General features: G+C 43.1%; 2 protein-coding genes across 2 annotated transcripts; one reads left to right on the forward strand and one right to left on the reverse strand.

Annotated features, from left to right (window-relative positions):
* Positions 1-476: 476 nt before the first annotated feature.
* Positions 477-7491, forward strand: etv7 (ETS variant transcription factor 7). The gene is made up of 9 exons (XM_063015101.1): positions 477-565; positions 2166-2259; positions 2548-2712; positions 3743-3814; positions 4531-4677; positions 5093-5263; positions 6335-6477; positions 6937-7037; positions 7131-7491. Exons 1-9 carry the CDS (start codon positions 530-532, stop codon positions 7306-7308), a joined length of 1107 nt encoding a protein of 368 aa, XP_062871171.1. The 5' UTR covers positions 477-529; the 3' UTR covers positions 7309-7491.
* A 626-nt stretch (positions 7492-8117) lies between these two features.
* kcna10a (potassium voltage-gated channel, shaker-related subfamily, member 10a) lies at positions 8118-14742 on the reverse strand. Its single transcript, XM_063014968.1, has 4 exons — positions 13172-14742; positions 8704-8845; positions 8293-8384; positions 8118-8148 (listed from the first exon to the last, which is right to left on the reverse strand). The coding sequence occupies exons 1-4, from the start codon at positions 14740-14742 to the stop codon at positions 8118-8120; spliced, it is 1836 nt and encodes a 611-aa protein (XP_062871038.1).
* Positions 14743-27478: the final 12736 nt, after the last annotated feature.

Consider the following 27478-nt stretch of genomic DNA (forward strand, 5'->3'; position numbering starts at 1 on the left):
TGTGTGTTTGTGTGGTATCTGTGTGTGTTTGTGTAGAGTCTGTGTGTGTTTGTTTAGAGTCTGTGTGTGTTTGTGTAGAGTCTGTGTGTGTTTGTGTAGAGTCTGTGTGTGTTTGTGTAGAGTCTGTGTGTGTTTGTGTAGAGTCTGTGTGTGTTTGTGTGGTATCTGTGTGTGTTTGTGTAAAGTCTGTGTGTGTTTGTTTAGAGTCTGTGTGTGTCTGTGTGATGTGTGTTTGTGTAGAGTCTTTGTGTGTTTGTGTGATGTGTGTTTGTGTGGTGTGTGTTTGTGTGGCATCTGTGTGTGTTTGTGTAGAGTCACACACACACACACACACACACACACACACACACACACACACACACACACACACGCGCGCATCCTCTTTCACTTTCATTTCCCGGAGGGTTTTTTGGACTCTGAGCTGCTTCATCTGATCCTGAATTTCTTTCTTTTATCATCAAAAACTTTTAATTCAGAATAAATTTTAATAAAATGAGTTTCGGTTTTTATTAATAACATCAAAATCAAAATGACCAACAGCAGCACAACAACAAAACTCATCCCGGTAAGATCACACACACACACACACACACACACACACACAATGACATCCTCTCTGTATTATAATCATATTATTAATTATAATTATTATAAATATTATTATTTTATGCAGGAGGAACTTTTCTGTGTTTTTAAACGTAGGAGAATAAAACCGGTTTAGTTTTAACCGCCGCTTCATTAATCCGCGTTTATCAGATTATCAGATTAAATTCACAAAAACAAAATAAAACAATTAAATTAAATCTGAATAAAAACTTTATATAAACCTGAAGAATAAAAAGTGAGAAGCGCAGAGCAGAAAATTTACTTTCACTTTTACTGCTGCAGGGAGGCTTTCACTTCAAAATCCGACTGCGTACTTTCAACCACAACTAACTAATCCTAACCAGAACTAAACCTAACCAGAACTAATCCTAACCAGAACTAACTGGTAAAAAACTAAACTTTAAAATAGATGTAAATAGATATATACCAATTAATCACAACTAATCCCAATAAACCAGAACGAGTCCCAGTAAATCATCAATAAAATATCCAAATAAATTAGAAATAAAATTTACATAATAACAGAATAAATCAGGAACAAAATCATAAAAATCTATTAAATGTACTATTAAATTAGAAATTAAATAATTAAAACAACTAAAATAATTAATTAAAAAAATAGAAAAAGTATAAAAGATTCAGACTCACAATTTATTGTTTTTAAATGCAATTTAAAAGGTTATTTAATATTATATTATTATTATTATATTTAGTTTTTATGATTGCATTATTTGTACTTTCATATTTATTACTATTATTATTATATTATTATATTATATATTATATTATATATTATATATTATATTATTAATTATTATTATTATTATTATTATATTTTGTTCTTTATGATTGCGTTATTTGTACTTTCATATTTATTATATTATTATTATTATTATTATTATTATATTTTGTTTTTATGATTGCGTTATTTGTACCTTCATATTTATTATTATTATTATTATATTTTGTTTTTTTATTATTGTTTTATTTGTATTTTCATATTTTTTATTATATTATTATTATTATTATATTATTATTATATTTTGTTTTTTATTATTGTTTTATTTGTATTTTCATATGTATTATTATATTATTATTATTATTATATTATTATTATTATTATTATATTTTGTTTTTTATTATTATGTTATTTGTACTTTCATATTTATTATTATTATTATTATTATTTTATTATTATTATTATTATTATTATTATATTTTGTTTTTTATTATTGTGTTATTTGTATTTTCACATTTATTATTGTATTATTATTATGAAATGAAGACGCTCAGTGTTACATGAGTCATTTACCTGGAATTGATGCTTTAACAGTCTTCACTCCTCTGTAAATCCTTTTTGGAACATGACTGTAGGGATTAAGGTTTGAAGTTGGTGTTTAGTTTTTATAATTGATGCTGTTTGGGGTTAAATTTGTTCTGATCAGCTTCACGAAATCGAATCATTTCATTCATGAGCATGAAATTAGGAATTGTTTATAATTTATTAATAATTTAGTTTGATTTAAAACCTTTTCATCTGTTTCTGTATTTGGCGGCAGGGTGACGCAGAACCGCGACTCCAGAACCAGAACCAGTCCGGTTCTCTCATCCCTGAAGCTCCAGATGATCTCTGCAAACTCCCGGGAAGATTACGTGAGTTCTGCTTCTCCTCACCTCGATCATCAGGGCTTCATTTTATTTACATAAAACCTTTTCAGGCTGTGTAACAACTGGACCCACTGTGACCCTGACCAGGTTACAGCTGTTAATAAAACAACAGATGATGAAAGGTTTGTTATGAATGTAAAAGACGTAGTAAACGTTTAAAGGAATAGATATGTCTATCTCCCTTTGAGTGCTCGGGTGGAGCAGCGGTGTGTTACGCTTGTCCACTACCTCTAAGTTCCAGGTTCGAATCTCATGATGGTGTGTGGTGTGCAGGTATAAACCCGTCTCTGTGGGATAAGGACGATGTGAATTTATTCCTGCGCTGGGCTCAGAGGGAGTTCTCACTGCGCAGGTCAGATCAGGAGAAGTTTGAGATGAATGGGAAAGCCCTCTGTCTCCTGACCAAGGAGGATTTCCGCCTTCGTTCTCCCAGCTCAGGTACCGACATCAAACATCAAACACCAAACACCAAACACCTACATCAAACACCAAACACCTACAACAAACACCAAACACCTACAACAAACACCAAACATAAAACATCAAACACCAAACATGTTAAAACATCAAACACCAAACACCTACAACAAACACCAAACACCAAACACCTACAACAAACACCAAACACCTACAACAAACACAAAACATCAAACACCAAACACCTACAACAAACACCAAACATAAAACATCAAACACCAAACACCTACAACAAACACCAAACACCTACAACAAACACCAAACATAAAACATCAAACACCTACAACAAACACCAAACATCAAACATCAAACACCTACAACAAACACCAAACACCTACAACAAACACCAAACATCAAACACCAAACACCTACAACAAACACCAAACATCAAACACCTACAACAAACACCAAACACCTACAACAAACACCAAACGTCAAACACCAAACACCTACAACAAACACCAAACATCAAACACCTACAACAAACACCAAACATAAAACATCAAACACCTACAACAAACATAAAACACCAAACACCTACAACAAACACCAAACACCTACAACAAACACCAAACACCTACAACAAACACCAAACATCAAACACCTACAACAAACACCAAACATCAAACACCAAACACCTACACCAAACACCAAACACCAAACATCAAACACCAAACACCTACAACAAACACCAAACATAAAACATCAAACATCAAACACCAAACACCTACAACAAACACCGTCAGCATCCCTGGTCTCACCATTACTGAACACCTTTGGGATGAATTGGAACAGTGAATAGGAGCCAGGCTTCACACATGCTCCTTTTACTGATTAGCCCCACATTCCCACAGACACACTTTAAAACGGGGGGGGGGGGGGGGTTAATGCCTGTAGTGTTGATGCTGCTGATCACGTGTCCACATACTTTTGATTGGTGAGGCTGGAGGTGAATGAATGTGATTACTGATGTGATGATCTGTGATTGTAGGGGATGTGATCTATGAACTCCTGCAGCACGTCAAACAACAGAGACGCTCACACACACACACCTGTACTACAGGTAATGCACACACACACACACACACACTCACACACACCTGTACTATAAGTAATACACACACACACACACACACACACACACCTGTACTATAAGTAATACACACACACACACACACCTGTACTACAGGTAATGCACACACACACACACACTCACACACACCTGTACTATAAGTAATACACACACACACACACACACCTGTACTACAGGTAATGCACACACACACACACACTCACACACACCTGTACTATAAGTAATACACACATACACTCACACACACCTGTACTATAAGTAATACACACACACACACACACACAATTGTACTACAGATAATGCACATACACACACACACCATTATTAACCTGATATGGAGCAGAGGGGCATGGTTAACACCAGGGGGCGTGGTTCACCACATTTTTTATTACCTGTAAAACCGGCTGCTGCCATCCAACCATAAACCACCACAAACTGCCTCAACAAAACACACACACACACACACACACACACACACACACACACACACACAACACACCCCACCAAACCCACACCAGGAACTTCAGCTACACCTGGAACTACATATATTAGGTTTGAGCTTCATTCTCCTCCCAGCACTGACACTCAGGTGTTTATTAATCCCAACACAGCTGCACCTACTGCTCACACACTGTGGATTTGTCACTGCACCTCTGTGAACCTCCTCACCATCTGTTGTGTTGCAGGTCCGGCCGGCAGCACTAACAGATCCGTTCCCGTGTGTCCGGTGAATCCGAACTCCAGACACTCCAACGGGCCGAGTACCGAGCCGAGCTCAGAGCTGATCCAGAACACGCTGGTGCAGCGCTGCAGCACCCCCTGTACACACTCAGGTCAGAACGGGCGGCGCGGACGCCACACGGACAAAAGTACACGGACGCCTGACCGCGACAGAGTGACCTCTGAGTGTTTGTGTATGGGAATTTGTGCCTGTTCAGTCAAAAAATAACAGCAGATTCAGAAGAAATGACTCAAATTGTGGTTCAGTGGAGTCCTAGAGCTTTTGAATGGCATGGTTACTCTTATATTGTTTAGATTGTGGCTTCCTGTAGGATCCCTTACACCAGCCGTCTCTGTATTGGTTTCTATCCAAATTCATGCACCTGTGGAGATGAGAACTATAACTCAGGTGTCCAGATACTTTTGGCCGTACAGTACAGCGTACTTCATTAACACTAACGTTCAGACCCGTGGTGGAGGCGGAGCTCCAGTAAACTTAAGTGTTTCTGTATTATTTTGAATCATCAGACGTTCCTGAAGCAGCGCTGAACGTTCTTCCTCCTCCGGTCCTGAACTTCAGTCCTCACGTCCACACCAGTAAAGATGAACCGCTGAACCTGTCCAACAAGAACCAACCGCCAAGCACCAACACACGGACCAGCGCCACCGCCACCGCCCCCGCCGACGGAAAGATCGCAGGTACCAGAACAAGAACACTCCCAAAGTACACCACTACGGGGGAAGGGGGGGGCACAAGTCTGAGCGCTCCACTGAAACCAGCATTTAGGTGAAACTCCCCCAGCTACTCCCCCAGCTACTCAATCCACCAGTGGGCTACAACTCAACTGTTTACCAGAGAAACAAGACAGAGGAAAATAGAACATTATTTGTGGCAAAACACCAGTAAACCAGCGAGGGTGGGGGGGCAAAAGTCTGAGTGCACCACTGAAACAGCAAAAGTCAAAAGTCAGCACTCAGGTGCCAGCTACTCAATCCACCGGTGGGCTACAACTGTTTACTGAAGAAACCAGACAGAGGTTTCTTCTGTGGCAAAACAACCAGGACACCAGTCGGGACCAAAAGTCTCATCACACCAGTGAAAGCAGCACTTAGGTAAAACTCCACCAGCTACTCAGTCCACCCACCAACTCAACTGTTTACAAGAGAATCAAGACAGACAAACTCAGAAATTAATTGTGGCAAAACAGCAGTAAACCAGCGTCTGAGCGCAAATAATAATAAATATGAACTCACCAAATATTACAAAATTCTAACACTGATGTCGAAAGACCTACAAAGACTTAAATCATTCATAAACACAAATCAACAGTAAAAATTCTATTTAATTCTACAAAAGTGCAGAATTGTAGTGTGCTGTACTTACACTGACCAGCAGGGGGTGGAGACACAGATTGAAGGAAAGTTCAGCTCTCTTTAAACTGCACTTGTGCATCTAATCGATCGTTACCTGCGTCACCTGGAGTAAATGCTTTAAGAAGCGTACCTGACTGCTCTGACTCTCTGACTTTTTTTTTTCATGCTTTTGCATGTTCTCTTGCTGGTTGTTTTGCTGTTATTAATTCTCTGAGTTCCTCTGTCTGGTTCCTCTGGTGAGAGATTTAGTTGTAGCGCACCGGTGGATTGAGTAGCTGACACCTCAGTGCTGTTTCGTTTCCTCTTGAGTCTGTACCTGTGTTTTCCTCCTGTTAAACTGTTTACCGTGTTATTATTATTATTATATAAATACATTTTGACTTTGTCTCGTTTCAGACTGTAAGTTATTATGGGATTACGTTTACCACCTACTGCTGGACCCCCGGTACGAACCCTACATCCGCTGGGAGGATCCGGACGCCATGATCTTCAGAGTGGTGGATCCGAACGGACTGGCTCGTCTCTGGGGGAACCACAAGGTTAGTAAACAAGGAAGAGGGGTGCAGGGCGTATGGCCAAAAGTATGTGGACACCCGTCAGTGTTTGAACATCTGATCTGAAGTTTTAGCCTCAAAGGACAAAAACTCCATGGTGGTGCAGTGGTGAAGATCTGGGGATTCAGGGTTTGAATCTGAGTGATTGTATGGGCTGGTCGGGCATCTGCATGGACATGATTGGCTAACGTCTGAGGGAGGGGAAGGGTGTGGCCGAAACACCCTCGTTTTGACTAGATGCACTTGTAAGTGCACTCTAAGTGCAGGTCCCAAGCCTGGATAAAGCGTTTGGAATAAAAACTCCGGACCAGAACCTCATTGGTGATGCCTAAATATGGTGCCAGCTTAGTAAAAGCCTGCAACTCTGCGAGCTACTCAATCCACCGGTGGACCACAACTCAACTGTTCACCAGATAAACAAGTGTTTTTATTTGTGTGTTTTAGAACCGAGTCAACATGACGTACGAGAAAATGTCCCGAGCGCTGCGTCACTACTACAAACTCAACATCATCAGGAAGGAAGTGGGTCAGCGTCTCCTCTTCAGGTGAGTCCCGGCTCCCCCCTCCAGGTAAACCCGGTGAGGACGTCCATCCCGGGTCATCCGTGGTGATTTTGTCGCCTCGTCTCTCTCCTCCAGGTTTCTGAAAAGCCCGGACGAGATCGTGCAGAGCAGATCGGACCGATACGACCCTCCGGACCTTCCAGACTCTCCGGACAGCCCCGTGTCCCCCGTCCTGGAGGTTTCGCCTGCGTCAACCCCGGAGCCGTGCAGCCCCGGGTCTCAGCGCAGGCTCAGTGTGTCGCCGCTGCCATGATCGAGTTCCGGTGTCTGGGTTCCGGCTCGTTTGAGGGTCTCTGTGCAGTGCCATCGATCAGCCAGCAGCTGATCGATGCCGCTGAACAGAGACAGGGGATAGATCACCTCCCTCATATATAGACAATCATGCCTGTCTAGACGCCCGGCCAGCCGATAGCACCAATAAAAATCAAACCACACCCACGTGGGGTCATTTTTTAGCATGTAGCACAAGCCTTTATTATCTGTGAATTGTGGGCGCCCTCCGGTGGTGCAATCGAAAATCAACACAGTCAATACACACATCTATTAACAGGATTGGTCCTAATGTTTTGGCTCACGGTAATTACTTCTCTGTGTACATATAAATATTAAAACAGGGTTGGATTGTAGCAGGAACGGGTTTTACGGAGTCTAGAGGAATATTTTTATATTATTATGATTTTATTTGCTTGGTTTGCTCTCTGGTTGTTTGAATTTCCCGTCGTATAAAAACACCATGATATTCTGACTGTAGATGGAATCATTTCTGTGTGAATCATATTTTATTAACATTTTATACGCAAATATTTTCTGCACTGGAATCAGCGGATAATGAAAAATTATTATATATAAATTATTTCTACAAAAAATATACGGACAGTGTTGTGATTTCTAAACAAATAAGTGCACAAAGCGAATCTGATTCAATAGTGAATCATTCTGTTGAATCGTAAACGATTCTTTTAAATGAATCACTGGAGCTGATTCACTGGAGCTCAACTGAATTAATAAAAACGTTGGGATGAACTAGAACGCTGACTGTGAGCCGGACCCGTTCCTCCAACATCAGTGCCTGACCTCGCACACGCTCACCTGCCTGAATGAGCACAAATCCCCATAGACACATTCAAGAACTGTGGTTAATGCCCGTGGGTTTGTAACTGGATTCACATTAAGCTGAAGATCAGGTGTCCACATACATTTGGCCACATGATGTAGCATGTTCTCATGTTCTTTTCACCAGACGTTCTCGTTCTGTCCATAAAGTGTAATTCCCGAAGGTTTGAGGGTCGACGGGAGATCCTTAGGTGCGTCCGTCTGGATGTAGAACACCTAGGAGATCCAGGATGTGCTGGAGAGCGTATTATCCACAGAAGCACCTGGAGATCCTTCAGGAAGAGCTAGAACCTAAAGCCAGCATCAGAAAAGTCTGGACTGATCTTCTCACCCTAAAGAATGTCTGGAAGAGGAGATGCCGGTGATACCGGTGACCTCGGTGATATCGGTGGCTCTTCACGGCACTCGTGTCGCATATATTTAACAGCCGTGTGGAATCTGATGGACCTCGATAATCTGGAGATGTCTGACAGGTTGATAAGACGAGGCGTCAGTCAGAGCAGAATTCAATCTGTCCTCCGAAACCGGACCCCACCTTCCACGCCTCGTCTCTCCGAGCCGCCGTCCATCCTAAACTACCTGAAGTGAGCGTCGGAGGGTAAAATCCGCTCTTATCTGAAGATCCCGTGTCCTTCAGCATCGTCCGGTCCGAGCCGAAGATCAGAAACTTCAGGTATCTTCAGGTCAGCCGGGTGAATAATTCAGAGATGAACCTAACTCCTGCGGGTGAATAATTCACCGTGAACTCCGGCGGCAGGAGAACCTTTACATTCACCTCATTCTGCTCGGGGTGATTGTAGAAACATCTTTCTCCCAATTTAGTCATATCCAATTCCCCGATGGTATTTCCTCTCCTGCTGCAGACCCCGACTCCTGACCGAGGAGGGTCTTGACTAACACACGCCCCCTCCGACACATGTGCAGTACAGACCGCTTCTTTTCACCTGCACCAGGCAGCATATGGAGATCCGTATCGTGCACAGAGAGTCCCCTGTTATCCCCCGTCTCTGTGCAGCACCATCAATCATCCAGCAGAGGGCGTAATCGAGATCGATCATTATTCTGATTAAAAGCCTGAAAAATTGAATGTAAACGAATCGTGATGAATCTGATGAAGCTTTTCGTATCTGAGTGACCGAGTGAAAGTGGATTTGTGGTCAGATTTTAATCCTGCTGGAACCTTCTGCACAGTCTAATTATTGATTACTGATCAGTCTGATAAGTGCACAAAGTGAATCTGATTCAATAGTGAATCATTCTTTTAAATCATAAACGATTCTTTTAAATGAATCACTGAATTAAAGTGTTTACAAAACCAAAACGTTGGGATGAACTAGAACCCTGATTGTGAGCCGGACCTGTTCTTCCAACATCAGTACCTGACCTCACACACACTCTCCTGCCTGAATGGGCACAAATCCCCAAAGACACACTCAAAAATCTTCTGTAAACCTGTCCTGGAAGTGAGAATGTTGTTTTAGAAGAGCTGTGGTTAATGTTCACGGGTTTGTAACTGGATTCACATGAAGCTCATGGTCAGGTGTCCACATACATCTGGCATGCAGAAGGTGGAGTGGCTGCTCTAAACACCCCTAAGGTTTACAGATAGACCCTGTGGTGTTGGTGGGATCTGTGATGTAATCATGTAGGTGATCAGGTAGGTGAACAGGTAGGTCAGGTGTCTGTTCTGCATTACCTGGACACGCCCTCACACCAGCCAATCAGAGAGCAGATCTCATTAATGCGGTAACAATCAGCAGCTGAGCTTCATAAGTATGAGGTTATCTAACCCTAACCCTCATGTGGAGCTGAGGGGCTGCTGTAAGTTACAAGCTATAAGATTTTAAATTTAAATATATTTATATTATAGTGCTGAGTGTTCATCAGGAACATGTGAGATCAGGGGTGCGATTTATTTTAGGATTTACCTGCAATTTTCAGACCACCAGAGTTTCTTAAAAACCTTCACAGTCTCCAAAATTACTAAATGGTTTCAATTTACACACATTTTAGTATCATTAGGGACAAAATGATGATATAAACTAATAAATGATTTAAATTACTGATATAAGAACCAAATCAATATTACACTTGTAATTCTTACCTACTCCATATCAAACCATAAATAATAATAAATAAAACTAATCTTTCATGCTTTAGTCCAGAAACATGGCAAACATCAGCACAAACAGAATTATTCCCCAGTGTGAAGTAATAAAAAATATATTTATATTATAGAACTGTGTGTTCATGTTCATCAGGAACTTAAATCACTGGTATTAGAACATGATCAATATTACACTTGTAATTCTCACCTATCACATATCAAACCTAGAAATAAATAATAATTAATAAGTCCAGAAACAGAACAACCATCAGCACTACCAGAATTATTCCCACAAGTGTGAAGAAATAAAAAATATTTATGTTCCAAAGTTCGGGGAAGATTCTTTAAATAATAAATGTATTAATTTACTGTTACTGCTGCTAATACACTGGGAAAAGCATTTCATTTTATTTATTTCATTATGTACGTTAGCAAATAATCTTCTGTTCTTTAATTAAGTTTTAATTATTAGTTTAACGTGAATTAAATAATTAAAACTCTGGAATAAAATGAAGCTCTTTAAAAGAATGAATCTAATGACCTGTATTATGGAAGGTTGTAACGCTCCCCACTGCACTGTTCTACACACATCAGGAGTTAATTTAATACTAGGAACATGCTAAATACATACATTATGTAAGATAATAGATGTAATGATTTTATATTTATTTATACAGTAAATAACGCAGCGCGTCTGTAAGTTATTAAAGGATCATCAGCGGCCTCTATCGGTTCTGATGAGGAACTGCAGGTGAACTTCAGGTTCAGAAGCTCTTACTGAGTTACGGGTGGGTCAGTAAACTCTAACATCTACTAACCAGTTCAAGTACCGCGGTAGTTACTGCTTTAGTTACAAGGGTAACTCGTTAATTTAAGAATGTTCTTAAGGACGAGGTTATAAAATACATTTAGAGAAACGCGACCCTGATTTATAAGATTTATTTATTGATCCACATGGAGGAAATTCCAGTTCCAGCAGATCCAGTACAGAGTAAATACAGATAACAATAAAGAGTAAATAAAACACAAAAACAAAACACCTGACTCCTTCTTTCTTTCTTTTGGTCAGAATATGTGCTGCTACATTTAATCAACAATCACTAACTAAACAACAAATAACAACAAAAACACTCATACACAGATTATTAGATAGATGATTAGATGATTAGATGGATGAATGATTAGATGATTGATTAGATGATTAGATGGATGAATGATTAGATGATTGATTAGATGAATGATTAGATGAATGATTAGATGATTAGATGGATGAATGATTAGATGAATGATTAGATGATTGATTAGATGATTAGATGATGGATGATTAGATGGATGAGTAGATGATTGAGTAGATGATGGATGGATGAACAGTAGGATCAGGTACAGGTGAAAGCAGGTGTTGATCTGGTGGTTTCTGATGGGGGAGAAATCTTCTGCTGATCAGGTTCCAGAGGAACGTGAGCTGGTTTCTGCGCTGATGAGTCTTGTGTAATGCTGATAATTGGAGAGGGTGTTTCCGTGGGGGGGTCGTGGGGGGGGGGGGGATCTCCAAACCTGAATCAGATTCCTGACACACTGACATCAGACCTGCTGGATCAATTACTGAATGACACCAGCATTAGAAACGAAGAGGAAACGAAAGCAGCAGGTTTTTCATTTCCACTCGGCGTGTCGATACTCAGACTCATCCAGAACTTTCTACCTTCACTCAGGTACAGCGCAGAGCCAGAAGTATGTGGACGCCCCCCTGAATTACTGAGCTCAGCTCTCTCTTTATTCTGGACAAAGACGGAGAGTGAGGGGGGAGAGACGGAGACGATCTGAGCATGTGCAGAAGAGGGATGAGAGGACAAATAGAAAAATACACTATATGGCCAAAAGTACTTGGACGTCCCATGTATTAAAACAGCACAAGTGTGTGACCTTATAATCAGAAGGTTGCTGGTTCAAGCCCCACATCAGCTAGGTTGCCACTGTTGGGCCCTTGAGCAAGGCCCTTAACCCTCAATTGCTTGTATTGTATTGAGTCTCTAGAACGACAGCTGCTCTTCTGAAAAACTTCTCACAAAACTGTGGGAATTTGTGCCCGCATTTGTATTTTGTGTGGCTGGGCGCTGATTGATCAGTCGGTGTTCCGGTTAATCCCAGAGCTAGTGAGTGGGGCTGAGCTCAGGGCTCTGTGCAGGACGCTGGAGCTTCTTTATGAAGCTCATGCTGGACCAGGACAGGTCCTTCCCTAAACTGTTGCTGCGAATTTAAAAGGATTGATTTATTGTGACTGTTTGTGACTGTTGTGGCTGAAACGCATGAATTCAGTCATTAGACGAGGCGTCCTGATACTTTTGACCCTACAGTGTAGTTTCTATGTTGTAGACAAAATAATAGAAACACTTAACATTCAAACAACATGAAGCAATACGTGGAACAGTGGAACATTGGAACAGTGGGTCGTAACCAAAAAACCCTCAGAACTGACTGAGCACCTTTATGATCCGGTCTGAAGTTTAAAGTCTTGTTCATATAAAAGGGTTTACAGATGGTTCATGGAGCACAAAAGCTGGACCCCTGAGCAGTGACAGTGTGGATGGATCTGTGTAAACTGTGAAGTAGATCTAGGGAGCTTCACGCTCCCAGGTTCCAAACCCACGCTGGAGGAACCTGAACCCCCAGGTTGTGTTTCTACCTCACACGTAATGTTTTTGGTAAAGGCTCTGGACGCATCGTGACCCTGACCAGAATAAAGTGCTTACTGGAGACGATACGACGATCACAGTTAACGGTTTACGGCGTCGTCTGAAGATCTCGCTGCCCGGTTAGGAAAGCTAGACGCCAACCGGTCCTGATATATTATGGGATGTTGAGGTGCCACCACTGAGGGTGTTAGTATTTTAATTGCCCCTCCAGCAGGCTGCCGTTTATTCGGTTCAGAGACGCGGTGCTGCCACTTTCCCCCGAAAGCTTGAGTCCTCGCTGAGCCTCGGCCAGCAGCGGCTTCTTCTCGTCCTGCATCGTCTCCCGGTGGTAGAAATAATTAAAGTTGGAGACGATGACGGGCACGGGCAGGGCGATGGTCAGAACCCCGGCGATGGCGCACAGCGTCCCGACGATCTTCCCGCCCAGCGTGATGGGACACATATCCCCGTATCCGACGGTCGTCATGGTAACGACGGCCCACCAGAACCCGTCGGGGATGCTGCCGAACTGCGTGTCGGGGTCGTCCACCTCCACGAAGTAGATGGCGCTGGAGAAGAGAATGACCCCGATGAAGAGGAAGAAGATGAGCAGGCCGAGCTCCCTCATGCTGGCTTTCAGGGTCTGTCCCAAAATCTGCAGACCCTTGGAGTGGCGGGAGAGCTTGAAGATCCTGAAGACGCGGACCAGCCGGATGATCCGGAGGATGGCGAGGCTCATGCTCTGGCCGCCGCTCGAGGTGTCGGTGTCGGTCAGCAGCTCTGTCACCAGGGTTACGAAGTACGGGGCGATGGAGATCAGGTCGATGACGTTCATGATGCTGTTGAAAAAGTCTCGCTTGCTGGGACACACCAGGAACCGGACGCCCAGCTCGAAGAAGAACCAGACGATGCAGGCCGTCTCCACGAAGAAGAACGGATCTGTGAACGTCGAGCCGATCGTCCTCGAAGGGTTCGAGGGATCCGACCAATTCGCAGGAAGGTCGGCGCTCGGGAAGTCTTCACGGAACATCGGCAGGGTCTCCATGCAGAAGATCACGATGGAGACGATGATGACGATTAGGGAGACCAGAGCGACTCCGCGGGCGGCGTTGGAGCTCTCCGGGTACTCGAACAGCAGCCAGTACTGGCGGTACACCTCATTAGATGGTAGCGCCACCTCGGGCTCTTTGATGAAACCTTCCTCCTGGCGGAACTGCTCCATGGCTTTATTTCCCAGCTCGTAGAAAATCATCTCGTCTGCAAACACGTCGAACGGAACGTTCACGGGTCGCCGCACCTTCCCGCCCGACTGATAATAATACAGAATCCCGTCGAAACTCGGCCGGTTGCGATCGAAGAAGTACTCGTTCCTCATGGGGTCGAAATAATCCATCCTCTTCAGCGGGTCGCCCAGTAACGTGTCGGGGAACCGACTCAGCATCTGGAGGCGCGTCTCAAACCGGAGCCCGGCCACGTTTATGGTGATCTTCTCCCCTCCACTATTGGCGTCTCTGTTCCCCGCCAGCAGGTCCTCGTAGCATTCCGCCGCCAGTCTGCTGAACGCCGCGTCGCCCTGAGACCCCTCCACGTTCAGTAAGAGTTTCCAGTTGGAGATCAGACTGGTGCAGCTGGGACGAGCGCCACGTTTACACGCCGGTACTGGGACGTGATTGGTGTCCGGAGTGAAAGGCGCGGTCTCGTCACGGCGCTCCGCCTCGTCCCCGTCACTCCTCGTGTGTTCCAGCCTCTCGAAATCAGCCAGAGTCACGTCCATCCTCTCAGCCTGGACGGTCATGATGGCGGAGATCAGATCGATTAGAGCTCACATCATCACACCAGGAGACGCCCGGGGTCACAACCCTGCACACGGAGGAACCCTGAGGAACCCTGAGGAACCGTGAGGAACCCTGCACATGGAAGAGCCCTGCACACAGAGGGGACAAGAAATAATAAAAATAAAGATAAAATAAAGAAGAAATCAGGAAAGAAATTAATTCAAATAAAATACAAACAGTTTATACAAATGGATATATGGATTCATACATAATAATAAAACATAATAATACATATTACAACCCCAAATCAGAAAAAGTTGGGACAGCATGGAAAATGTAAATGAAATAAAAACAGAGTTTCTTACATTGACTTTGACTTTATTTGATGTCAGACAGGATGAAGCTGAGATATTTCATCTTTTATCTGCTCACCTTCATTTCATTTATTAATAAACATCCATTCCTGCATTTCAGACCTGCAACACATTCCAAAAAAAGTTGGGACGGGGGTGATTTAGTGCTAGTAATGAGGTGAAACACTAAATAATGATGTGATGTTAAACAGGTGATGTGAACAGGTGATTGTGATCATGGTTCGGTACAAAAGCAGCATCCAGGAAAGGCTGAGAGTCTCTGATGAGTAAAGATGATCAGAGGATCCAGTTTGTCCACAAATGTGTGAGAAAATGATTGAAATGTTTAAAAACAATGAACCTCAAAGAAAGATTAGAAGGGATTTGCATGTTCTCCCTCTACAGTGCAGAATATCATTAAACCATTCAAGGAATCAGGAGGAATTTCAGTGTGTAAAGGTGGAGGGTGCAGCTCAATCTGAACCAGAGATGTTCACAAGTCACAAAATGCGAGTCAGTCAAGTCACGAGTCAATATATTCTACACAAAACAAATATTGTAAATGTAGCGTAGAAATAAAGAAACTCTGGTTGTATATGAGTCATTTCTTGTGAGTCACGAGTCGAGTCCGAGTAATCTGAAACGAGTCACGAGTCAAGTCGCTGTGTGTCGGACTCGAGTCTCCGTCTCTGATGATGATCTTCCATCCCTCAGAAGGCATCAACCACATGGGTGAGGGATTAGTTTATCAAACCTTTATCAGCTCTACAATACAGAGTTACTGCACTAATCATACTTAACACTCTACTGTGCAAAAAAGAAGCCTCATGTTAACCATGTCCAGAAGCAGCGTCGACTTCTCTGGGCTCGGAGGCATCTAAGATGGACCATCACACAGTGGAAACGTGTATTGTGGTCAGATGAATCAGCATTCCAGCTCTTTTTTGAAAAAAATGAACGCTGTGTGCTCCGGACGAGGACGAACGACGACCCCCCGTACTGCTGCACATCTTAAGACGTGTTTGCAGAAAGAACGAGACAAAATAAAAGCTGAAACACTAAATCACTCGCTCTCCTCGGTGCCAAAACCTCTTTTAAGTGGTGAAAAGGAACGACAGCATTACAAAGTGGTAAATGCTTTACTGTCCCAACTTTTTTTGGAATGTGTTGCAGGCCTGAAATGCAGGAATGGATGATTATTAATAAATGAAATGAAGTTGAGCAGATAAAAGATGAAATATCTCAGCTTCATCCTGTCTGACATCAAATAAAAGTCAATGTAAGAAACTCTAGATTGTTTAGATCATGTAGAACCTTCACCGTACACACACACACACACACACACACACACACACACACACACACACACACACACACACACACACACACACACACACACACACACACAGAAACTGACCATCATAATTTTCTTACTATTTTATCTCCCTTTTTCTCCCAGTTTAGTCGTAGGAGACCCTGATGGTGTACGAGGAGGGTATATTCTCCTGACACGCCCTCCCTAGGGGTATAGAACCAGTATGGAACCAATATAGAACCAGTATAGAACCCATATAGAACCAATAAAGAACCAGTATAGAACCAGTATAGAACCAGTATGGAACCGTTCTCATGATGAGGTTCTCCATCAGGGGTACGTCGTTAAGTTCCACATGAACATGTGACCCGACCACGCCCACCAAAACACGCCAGGTCATGAGAGTGAACGTTTCCGGTTCGATCTGAAGTGTTTGGATGCGCTGCTGCACCGCTGCACTACTGTTCATCTACTGATCACCCCTTATCTTACTGCTTCATCAGGGTCGTGGTGGGTATATTCTCCTCCTCATCCCCCCGTACTTTGGTGAATCGGCGCATTGAGAGTCACGCCCTGATCTCTGGCCTGAATGAAGGATGAACATTTTATGCATTTTCCCTCCAATTTAGTCGTATCCAGTTCCCCTGTACTGCTGCAGACCTCCAGTCCTGACTGAGGAGGGTCGTGACTAACACACGCCCCCTCCCACACGTGCAGTACCGACTGCTTCTTTTCACCTGCACCGGGGTTCATACGGAGATCCGTATCGTGCACAGAGAGACACACCGATGTTCATTATCCCCCGTCTCTGTGCAGCACCACCCATCACCAGCAGAGGGCGTAACTGCAGCAGTTATGAAACCATCAGCTCTATCATCATGAACCTCACAAAAGCAGGATTTAAACCCTCGATGGCCTGCGTCATATTTTCATTAGGAACAATGAACCTCAAACGGAGAAACCGTACTGGTTCCACACTGGTTCTATACTGGTTCCATACTATACATTCAGCTATGGATTTTCAGAAGGGCTTGAACCCCCGACTGGCTGCAATACACACCCACACACTCGAACACACACCCAGATTCAACAACATCAAGCTGGAATTAAACCCGGTCCATACACACACACACACACACCCTCCACACACCCCACCGAGATCCTCCCACTCCCCCGCTCACCTGGATGAGGGTCCTACAGGTGCGCACCGGCATGTTCACGTGAGCTTCTGATCTCCTGCTCATTCAGACTGAGAGTAAAGCGACTCTATTAAAGCCGGCGGTGAGGAGTAACCTTACGCTGAGGAGAAACTGGAGAACACACACACACACACACACACACACGGTTTCCAGCAACCCTCCAGCTAAATTTAACCATAACCTATGACCCTGACCCCAAGCCTGACCCCAACTGGACCTTACATTTGAACCTCCAGGCCGAGTTCAAGCCCCTCTGAGATCTACAGCTGAACGTACAGTGTGGAACCAGTATGGAACCAGTATGGAACCAGTATAGAACCAGTATGGAACCAATATCTAACCAGTATGAAACCAGTATGGAACCAGTATCTAACCAGTATAGAACCACTATGGAACCACAATAGAACTAGTAAAGAACCTGTATAGAACCAATATAGAACCAGTATAGAACCCATATACAACCAGTATAGAACCCATATACAACCAGTATAGAGCCAGTATAGAACTCATATAGAACCAGTATAGAGCCAGTATAGAGCCCATATAGAACCAGTATAGAACCAATATAGAACTAGTATAGAACCAGTATAGCATCAGTATACAACCAGTATGGAACCAGTATAGAACCAGTATAAAACCCATATAGAACCAATATAGAACCAGTACGGAACCAATATAGATGGACAAAATAACAGAAAATGAAACGATCTCACAACCTTCTGAAAATAACAGATAAAATAGATTAAATATCATAAATAAATAAACTTGTAGATTATTTTATACATTTATTTAATACAATTATATATTTTAACATAACGTATCGTTATAATTATTATTAACAACAAAAACAACAATAGTGGTAATAATAATAATAATAATAATAATAATAATATTAATAATAATAATAATAATAATAATAATAATAATAATATAAATAATAATAATAATAATAATAATAATATAAATAATAATAATAATAATAATAATAATAATAATAATAAGGTGTGGGCGGGGCTGAGCACGAGAAGACGAGAAGCAGCAGCGGCTGAAACTCCTCCAGATGTGGAGAACATGAAGTGGATCCGGTATGATGCTGATAGACGAGAAGCAGCTGAGGACAAAGCTGCTAAAGATCGTCTGAGCTTCATGCTGGAAAAGAACGAGGATGATGATGCCCACCAGCTTCTGGGTAAGTGAAGGAAATCCGGATCAGGTGCTACCAACACGACTGGGCACAGGGTGAACGTGGTTATGGGAACACCAGCTGGAGAACTGAAGATCTGTGATTCTTCATGTTGAACAGGAAACGGGACCCTGAAGGTGATGGAGACTGAGGAAAAGGACGTCAGAGAGCTTCAAACGTCGAAAGATAAAGTTCAGTCTGAGGGCACCATAGAGAACATGGTGGAAAACGTGGAGAAGCTGATGGAGGACAGAAAGGAGATACATGAGGAAATGATGGAGCTCCTAAAGGAGAACAATTCCATCACAGAGGAGATAATTGCAGGATGTGAATATAAACCTGATCAGGAGATGATGGATGTTCTCCTGAATGAGAATGAAGCCACCGTGGATGAAGATCCTGGTGAGTAATAAACAGAAATAAAATCTGATGGAGCTTCTGACCACCAGATCTTCTACTAATGATCCAGCTGCTGAATAAATACTTCATGATGAACATCTGATAATTCACGTCCTCATTCTACTGATGGATCTTTACAGGGGAAAACCAGAAGATGGAGGAGATGAAAAAGATGAAGGACATGGAGAAGATGAAGAAGATGAAGAAGCTGGAGAAGATGAAGAAAATTAAAGAGATGGAGAAGATGAAGGAGATGAAGGTGAAGCAGACTGAAGCTGCACGGGTGATGAACTTCCTCCTGGATAAGAAGGAGCGGAGAATCCTGAAGCAGCAGAAGAAGATGAAAAGGAAAGGTAAAACATCACAAAGGAACAGAAGGTAGTGTAGATGTGACACTGACTCACCCACACCTAGTGATCATCAGCCAATCCACCTTCTGCATGTTAAAGGGATTTGAACCCTCAGGACTGGATTCCATGTTGAACTGCTGCTGTTCCTCTGATTCTCTACCACAGTGGAACTGAATGTGAAGAAGAACCAGCTGCAGGACGCTGGAGGAACATCAGAGAGGAACCAGAGAGGATCTGCAGCTCAACACCAGGCAGGAGAAGCCAGGAGACCAGGACCAGAACAAGCCACCTACTGGCATGCTGAGAGAAGCTCTGGTTGTCATTCTACTAATGACCTCGTTCTACTGATGGATCTTTACAGGAGAAAACCAGAAGATGGTGGAGATGAAGGAGATGGAAACCAAGGACACTATAGAGCTCGTACAGCACCTCCTGGAAAAATCTAAGGAACAGATGGCGCTCCTAAAGGTGATCGATCCCATGTGGCATGAGGAGAGAAGCGCTGGTGGAGAAACAAACAGCTGGTGCCACTATAACCAGCAGCACCCAGAAGCTGTGGGGAGGAGGGACTGGATGGAGGAGAAGATCTCCAGGAGATGCTGAGACAGACACTGAGAGAGAAGAAACATCTGAACACCAGCAGCACCGAAACATCTGAAACAAATCCAAATAAACCACCTTAACCATAAGTTTGCCGGACGACCCGTTCCAAAACCTCTTTCCCAATCAGTGTTAATTTTGTTGACGAATGATTTTCGTCATAGTTTTCGTCAATGAATAAAAACGAGACGAAAATGTTTGGCAGGGACGACATCCAATCAGAACTGATTTAGTTTTGTGGAAGGTAGGGACAAGTTAGGAAGAGATCCAATCAGAACTACTTTAGCGTATGTATGGATATATCTGGACACATTTCTCATTTGATGTCGTGAAAAACAAGACGATGTGTAAACCATGTGGGGCGACGATCTCGGGTAAAAACACAACACATCTGAAACATATGTGAAAACACTGCTGCTTTTACGGTACCCAGTTTTATAAAGAATGTAATATGCAATTTGTTATGAACAATGCATATATGTTTCAGGCAGAGCGGAACTACTGCTCATTAATATTGTGTTATTGTTATGCTCAATAAGCAGCTCAGGTAAATAAAGATGTTGTTTGAAACCAGTTAAATCTGGTTTTGTGTGTATTGCACATTCAAACATTAATAATATTCCATAACTGGTTAAAAATGTTTCATTTTGTGTAAGTGTATATAATGACTTAAATAATTTAAGGGAACTGATAAAAAAGCATTTACATTTTACACCCTTTATATTTTAGTCGACTGAATCCACTGTAGATTTAGTCGACTATATTCTTATAATAATTAGTCGACTAAAACTAGACTAAAACTAAAACAATTAAGATGACTAAATTATGACTAAAACTCAATCAAAATTTGCTGTCAAAATTAACACTGTTCCCAATCTTCTAGGAAGACTTTCTACAAGACTTTGGATGGCATCTGTGGGAATTTGTGCCCATTTAAGTGCCTAATAGAATCAGTGAGGTATAGAAACAGTAATCTGATCAGGTCACCTTAATCAGATTTCCTAAATCTGGATGGATTTATGTTCTAATAAAAGCTGGTGGAGGATCCATAAACAACTACAGATCAGTCACACAGAGCCGTGCGCACCCTACGGCGCCGTCACATATAGTACTGTGTTTCTGATTCATCTTTTGTGTTCGTTTGCGTGGTTCTGTTCGGTCCCTACAGAACGGATGATTCATTAGAAGGAATATCAGCGCATTAGGGAAGGGCACTTCCTGTTTACGGCGGCGGCTGTGGTGACGTGATCTTCTCCGTCTGGTCCATTTAGAAAAAGCTTCTCTGTAACCTGATCCACGTTTCTGCACTGATTCCATCCCGTCATTACTAATTCAATCTGCTCCCCTCTCAGCACTCAGCGACCGACCATCAGAGGAGCGCCAACGCCAACGCTCCCACCGCCCCACAACGACGGGTAAACACCATCAACCCAACACCATCCCACCACCTCACAACGATGGGTAAACACCATCAACCCAACACCATCCCACCGCCTCACAACGACGGGTAAACACCATCAACCCAACACCATCCCACCACCTCACAACGACGGGTAAACACCATCAACCCAACACCATCCCACCACCTCACAACGACGGGTAAACACCATCAACCCAACACCATCCCACCGCCCCACAACAATGGGTAAACACCATCAACCCAACACCATCCCACCACCTCACAACGACGGGTAAACACCATCAACCCAACACCATCCCACCACCTCACAACGACGGGTAAACACCATCAACCCAACACCATCCCACCGCCCCACAACAATGGGTAAACACCATCAACCCAACACCATCCCACCACCTCACAACGACGGGTAAACACCATCAACCCAACACCATCTCACCGCCTCACAACGACGGGTAAACACCATCAACCCAACACCGTCCCACCGCCTCACAACGACGGGTAAACACCATCAACCCAACACCGTCCCACCGCCTCACAACGACGGGTAAACACCATCAACCCAACACCTTCTCACCGCCTCACAACGACGGGTAAACACCATCAACCCAACACCATCTCACCGCCTCACAACGACGGGTAAACACCATCAACCCAACACCGTCCCACCACCTCACAACGACGGGTAAACACCATCAACCCAACACCGTCTCACCGCCTCACAACGACGGGTAAACACCATCAACCCAACACCATCCCACCACCTCACAACGACGGGTAAACACCATCAACCCAACACCGTCCCACCACCTCACAACGACGGGTAAACACCATCAACCCAACACCGTCCCACCGCCTCACAACGACGGGTAAACACCATCAACCCAACACCGTCCCACCGCCTCACAACGACGGGTAAACACCATCAACCCAACACCATCCCACCACCTCACAACGACGGGTAAACACCATCAACCCAACACCATCCCACCACCTCACAACGACGGGTAAACACCATCAACCCAACACCATCCCACCACCTCACAACGACGGGTAAACACCATCAACCCAACACCATCCCACCACCTCACAACGACGGGTAAACACCATCAACCCAACACCATCCCACCACCTCACAACGACGGGTAAACACCATCAACCTAACACTGTCTCACCGCCTCACATCATCAAACCCGAATCATTCAGAATCAAACCATTTATTTATTACACATGTAGAATAAATACTAGGGCTGTCGAAGTTAACGCGATAATAACGCATTAACGCAATCTCAATTTAACGCGATTAAGATAAATAGTGCCATTAACGCAAATTCTAGTTCATGTTGAGACTTGACTGGTAGAACAAACGTTTTAATGTCGGACTTGCCACCGTTGTTCATTTGCGGTTTGTTAAAATAATATAACTGAGCGTCGTAGGGATGCACTTGCATAATAAAGAAATAAATACACGGTATATTCACAAGTTGTCGGGAGCAAAACACTTTATTAACTTAATCTGTTACGGCACTGAATACCGGAGTCAAGCACGCTAGTCCATGAACTATGGAAGCCCCAAAAGGGTCAAAACACACTCACTTCGTGTAGAAACGTCCACTTTTCACATTTCACTTAAAAAACCTTGTTTTCTATACCATTTACACAGATTTTATTTAATGCGATTAATCGCGATTAACTATATGAAATTCTGAGATTAATCGCGATTAAAATTTTTAATCGTTTGACAGCCCTAATAAATACGTGAACATGTTTAAACAGGGCGTGTGGGTGTGGGTGTGTGTGTGTGTGTGTGTGGGAGGGGCACAATAAACAGTAACAATTCTGAGATCACTTCCTGAGGGGGGCGCCAGAGGTTAAAAATACTGTTGCTTAAAATATACGTTCAACCTGTAATACCAAGACTGGCCTGTAGATGTCACACTGCAGTCATCTCTAAAATTATATCGTTTATTTACAATAATATGGGCGAGAGGGGGCGCAAATCTCTGCACTCCTCAGTTCTGCTGTGCTCACTGGCGACAGCTACTGGCCAAAGACGCTCGCTATGCTCTCTGTATTCTTCCACTGCTAGTGTTGGTGTCTCAACCAGCCACTAGAGGTCACTGTTGCAGCAGCAAGTAGGTAAAACACCATCCAGCGTTTCCTCCTTAGAGGGTGCCTCGCCATGGTGGTGGCACTGACAAGACTCCGGCCAGTGAGTAACAAAGCCGGGTTGATGCTTTAGGACTCCAACGAACCACAGTATGAGCCGTCATCTCTACACAGCAGGCGTACATGTTCAGTCAGAAGCCTGGACAGAACAGAGCTGGATGTTATCACTGGTGAGGTTGTGGATGGTGAGGTTGAGGATGGGGAGGTTGAGGATGGTGAGGTTGTGGATGGGGAGGTTGAGGATGGTGAGGTTGAGGATGGTGAGGTTGAGGATGGTGAGGTTGAGGATGGTGAGGTTGAGGATGGTGAGGTTGTGGATGGGGAGGTTGAGGATGGTGAGGTTGTGGATGGGGAGGTTGTGAGGTTGAGGATGGTGAGGTGGATGGGGAGGTTGAGGATGGTGAGGTTGAGGATGGTGAGGTTGTGGATGGTGAGGTTGTGGATGGTGAGGTGAGGTTGAGGATGGTGAGGTTGAGGATGAGGATGGTGAGGTTGAGGATGGTGAGGTTGTGGATGGTGAGATTGAGCATGGTGAGGTTGTGGATGGTGAGGTTGTGGATGGTGAGGTTGTGGATGGTGAGGTGAGGTTGAGGATGGTGAGGTTGAGGATGAGGATGGTGAGGTTGAGGATGAGGATGGTGAGGTTGTGGATGGTGAGATTGAGCATGGTGAGGTTGTGGATGGTGAGGTTGTGAATGGGGAGGTTGAGGATGGTGAGGTTGAGGATGGTGAGGTTGAGGATGGTGAGGTTGTGGATGGTGAGGTTGTGGATGGTGAGGTTGAGGATGGTGAGGTTGAGGATGAGGATGGTGAGGTTGAGGATGAGGATGGTGAGGTTGAGGATGGTGAGGTTGTGGATGGTGAGGTGAGGTTGAGGATGGTGAGGTTGTGGATGGTGAGATTGAGCATGGTGAGGTTGTGGATGGGGAGGTTGTGAGGTTGAGGATGGTGAGGTTGTGGATGGTGAAGTTGTGGATGGGGAGGTTGAGGATGGTGAGGTTGAGGATGGTGAGGTTGTGAATGGTGAGGTGAGGTTGAGGATGGTGAGGTTGAGGATGGTGAGGTTGAGGATGGTGAGGTTGTGGATGGTGAGTTTGTGGATGGTGAGGTGAGGTGAGGTTGTGGATGGGGAGGTTGTGGACGGTGAGGTTGAGAGGTTGTGGAAGCTGTGGACGTCCTCACTCTCTCCTGTAACAGGACGTCCAGCCCTGAGCTCCAGGACCTTCACAGTGATGCAGGATCAATCTGGACTCGTATGGATTAGATGAAGCTGGAGGTGGAAGAAGGTGAAACTCCATCAATAACATGAAGCTCTGAGGTGACTTTAATACAGGAAAGGGGGGAGGGAAAAAAATAAATAAATATAACAATAATAATAATAAATAATAATAATAATAAATATAACAATAATAATTTTAAAATAATAATTATAATAATGAATAATAATAATAATAATAATTGGATAAATGTCGGGATATTTATGGTTTGTTGTTTGTGATGGTAAATTGCAGTGCTCACACACCACTAAATCATCCATACACACTAATGCAGTGTACACAACCTGAGTGTGTGTGTGTGTGTGTGTGTGTGTGTGTGTGTGTGTGTGTGTTTTAATGGACTGATCTCATAAATAATTAGTGCAGGATGGTCAGTGCTGCTGTGTGTGTGTGTGTGTGTGTGTGCTCCGTGTTAGTGCTCATGGTTTTAAATGGAACGTCCAACACACTCATGATCAGGTGTCCACATACTTTTGGTTATATAGTGGCTCTAATGGATCTAATGGAAGAAAACAAGGAGCATTTATCAGCTCACATTAAACTGTTAGTTTTTAATGACGCAGTGACCAATCACATCATCCGGTGTACAGCAGAGGTCAACAGAGGTGGGTAGCACTGTCACCTCACAGCACGAAGGTCATGGGTTTGAGTCCCAGGTGGAGCGCTGCGCTCCGGGTCATTTCTGTGTTTCTGAAAATCTGTTGGGTTAAAAATATACAGACCCGAGCTTCACTGATTCATGTGCTGGTGAGGAAAGTTCTAGAACATTGTTTAGCTTTGTATCACGACCTCCTGTTTCCTCCTCATGATCAGCTACAGCTACTGACGTCTCTGTGCCCATATAAACAGGGCTAGATTGAACATGTTCATGGAACAGTGGTCTGTTTGCCAAGGAAGGTGAAAAACCCAAACTGTCACCTTATGCTGCTAATAACAATAATAATAAAAATGTTATAATAATAATAATATTTTAATAATAATAATAAAAACAATAAAGGAAATAAATAATAATAATAATACAGATGATAATGAAAGTGATAAAAATAAAAGAAGGAAATAATATATAAAATATATATAAAATAAAATAAATGAAAAAGGAAATAAAATAATAGTAATAATAATAATAAGGAAATAAATAAATGTGTTTGGGAGGGTTTCGGGTACCACCTGTAGGTGTAGGTGTGGGTGTGGGTATGGGTGTTGGTGTGGGTGTTGCCTCGTCCTGGTATCTTTAGGCTGGATTAAATCGGGTGCGCGCTTTTGTTGGCGCGACCGCGTTATTAATGGGAGCGCGCGTTCAGGAGCGCGCACTGCGCCTCGGTGCAATCTCTCTCTCTTTCTCTCTCTCTCTCTTTCGCTCTCTCTCTCTCTCTCTCTCTCTGTGTGTGTGTGTGTGTGTGTGTGAGGGTGAGGGTGGCATCGCCCCTCTGCAGCACGGAACCGCTCCGCTCGGTTAAAATGCTGCGACCGGGAGGCGCGCGGAGCAAAATTTGGGGGTAACGGGGCAAAACCGCGGAGCAGCTTCAGACCTGAGCAACATGGAAACAAGTAAGAGGAACCGAACCGTTATTCATCCCGAGAGATTCATCCCGGGTCTGGTGGGATCTGGTCTGATGGGATCTGGTCTGGTGGGATCTGGTGGGATCTCAGTGCATGTGTTTGCTGCATTGCCTGCTTTGAGAATGCTAATGCTAATAATGCTAATGAGAATAATGATTAATATAATGATGATGATGATGATGATGATTGCTGTTGTCTGTTCCGGGCTGATGATGCATGTTGTGCTTTTGGTTCTGATGCAGCATGATGCACTGCAGCTTCACCCCTCACTTTCAGCTTCACACCCCTGCACGAGCTCAGGTACACCCCACTGCACAAGCTCCCAAAAACATCAAAGCTCCGATCAGGAGGAGCCGCTCACCCATCATTAGATTCAGAGAGATCAGGAGAGGAAATACAGGGTGTACAAGAACCTCAGCTCAGTCTGGTTTACTCACACAGGAGGAATTTATTATTTATTTATTAAATATTATAAAATATAAAGTAATGATTTTATAGCTGATATTAGTTATTAAGTTGCAGGAAATAAAAGTTAATTCTAAACCAAATACGTGTATAAAATAATCCACCTGCTGCACTCAGACTGAACTAAACACTAAAAATAGCTTCAGATTAAATTATTAATTACTTTTCTTTATTTATAACCGTCTAAACTATAGAATATAAAACTCATTTAGTAATTATAAAGAAAAAATCTGCTCCTGCACCTCTGATAATTACACACACATTTTAAAATATGAAGGAAAATCTAACATGCACAAGTATAATAATAATAATATCAATAATAATTATTATTATAAAATAATAACAATAATAATAAATATAAAAATATTATTAATAATAATAATAAATGTAAAGCATAATAATAATAATAATATAAAAATAGTAGTAATAATAAATGTAAAGAATAATAAAATAAATAATAATAATA

Source organism: Trichomycterus rosablanca, chromosome 19, assembly GCF_030014385.1.
Source record: "Trichomycterus rosablanca isolate fTriRos1 chromosome 19, fTriRos1.hap1, whole genome shotgun sequence".
NCBI classification, from domain to species: domain Eukaryota; kingdom Metazoa; phylum Chordata; class Actinopteri; order Siluriformes; family Trichomycteridae; genus Trichomycterus; species Trichomycterus rosablanca.

Excerpts from the sequence above, each read along its gene's own strand:
- etv7 (XM_063015101.1), top strand. The coding sequence starts at position 530 with ATGACCAACAGCAGCACAACAACAAAACTCATCCCG. Across the intron at positions 4,678-5,092 it reads CACCCCCTGTACACACTCAG|ACGTTCCTGAAGCAGCGCTG; the intron begins GTCAGAACGGGC and ends TTGAATCATCAG. Across the intron at positions 5,264-6,334 it reads CGCCGACGGAAAGATCGCAG|ACTGTAAGTTATTATGGGAT; the intron begins GTACCAGAACAA and ends GTCTCGTTTCAG.
- kcna10a (XM_063014968.1), bottom strand. The coding sequence starts at position 14,742 with ATGACCGTCCAGGCTGAGAGGATGGACGTGACTCTGGCTGATTTCGAG. Across the intron at positions 8,846-13,171 it reads AACGGCAGCCTGCTGGAGGG|ATACCTGAAGTTTCTGATCT; the intron begins GCAATTAAAATA and ends GCTGACCTGAAG. Across the intron at positions 8,149-8,292 it reads GGACAGAACGAGAACGTCTG|GCAGGTGAGCGTGTGCGAGG; the intron begins GTGAAAAGAACA and ends GTGCTCATTCAG.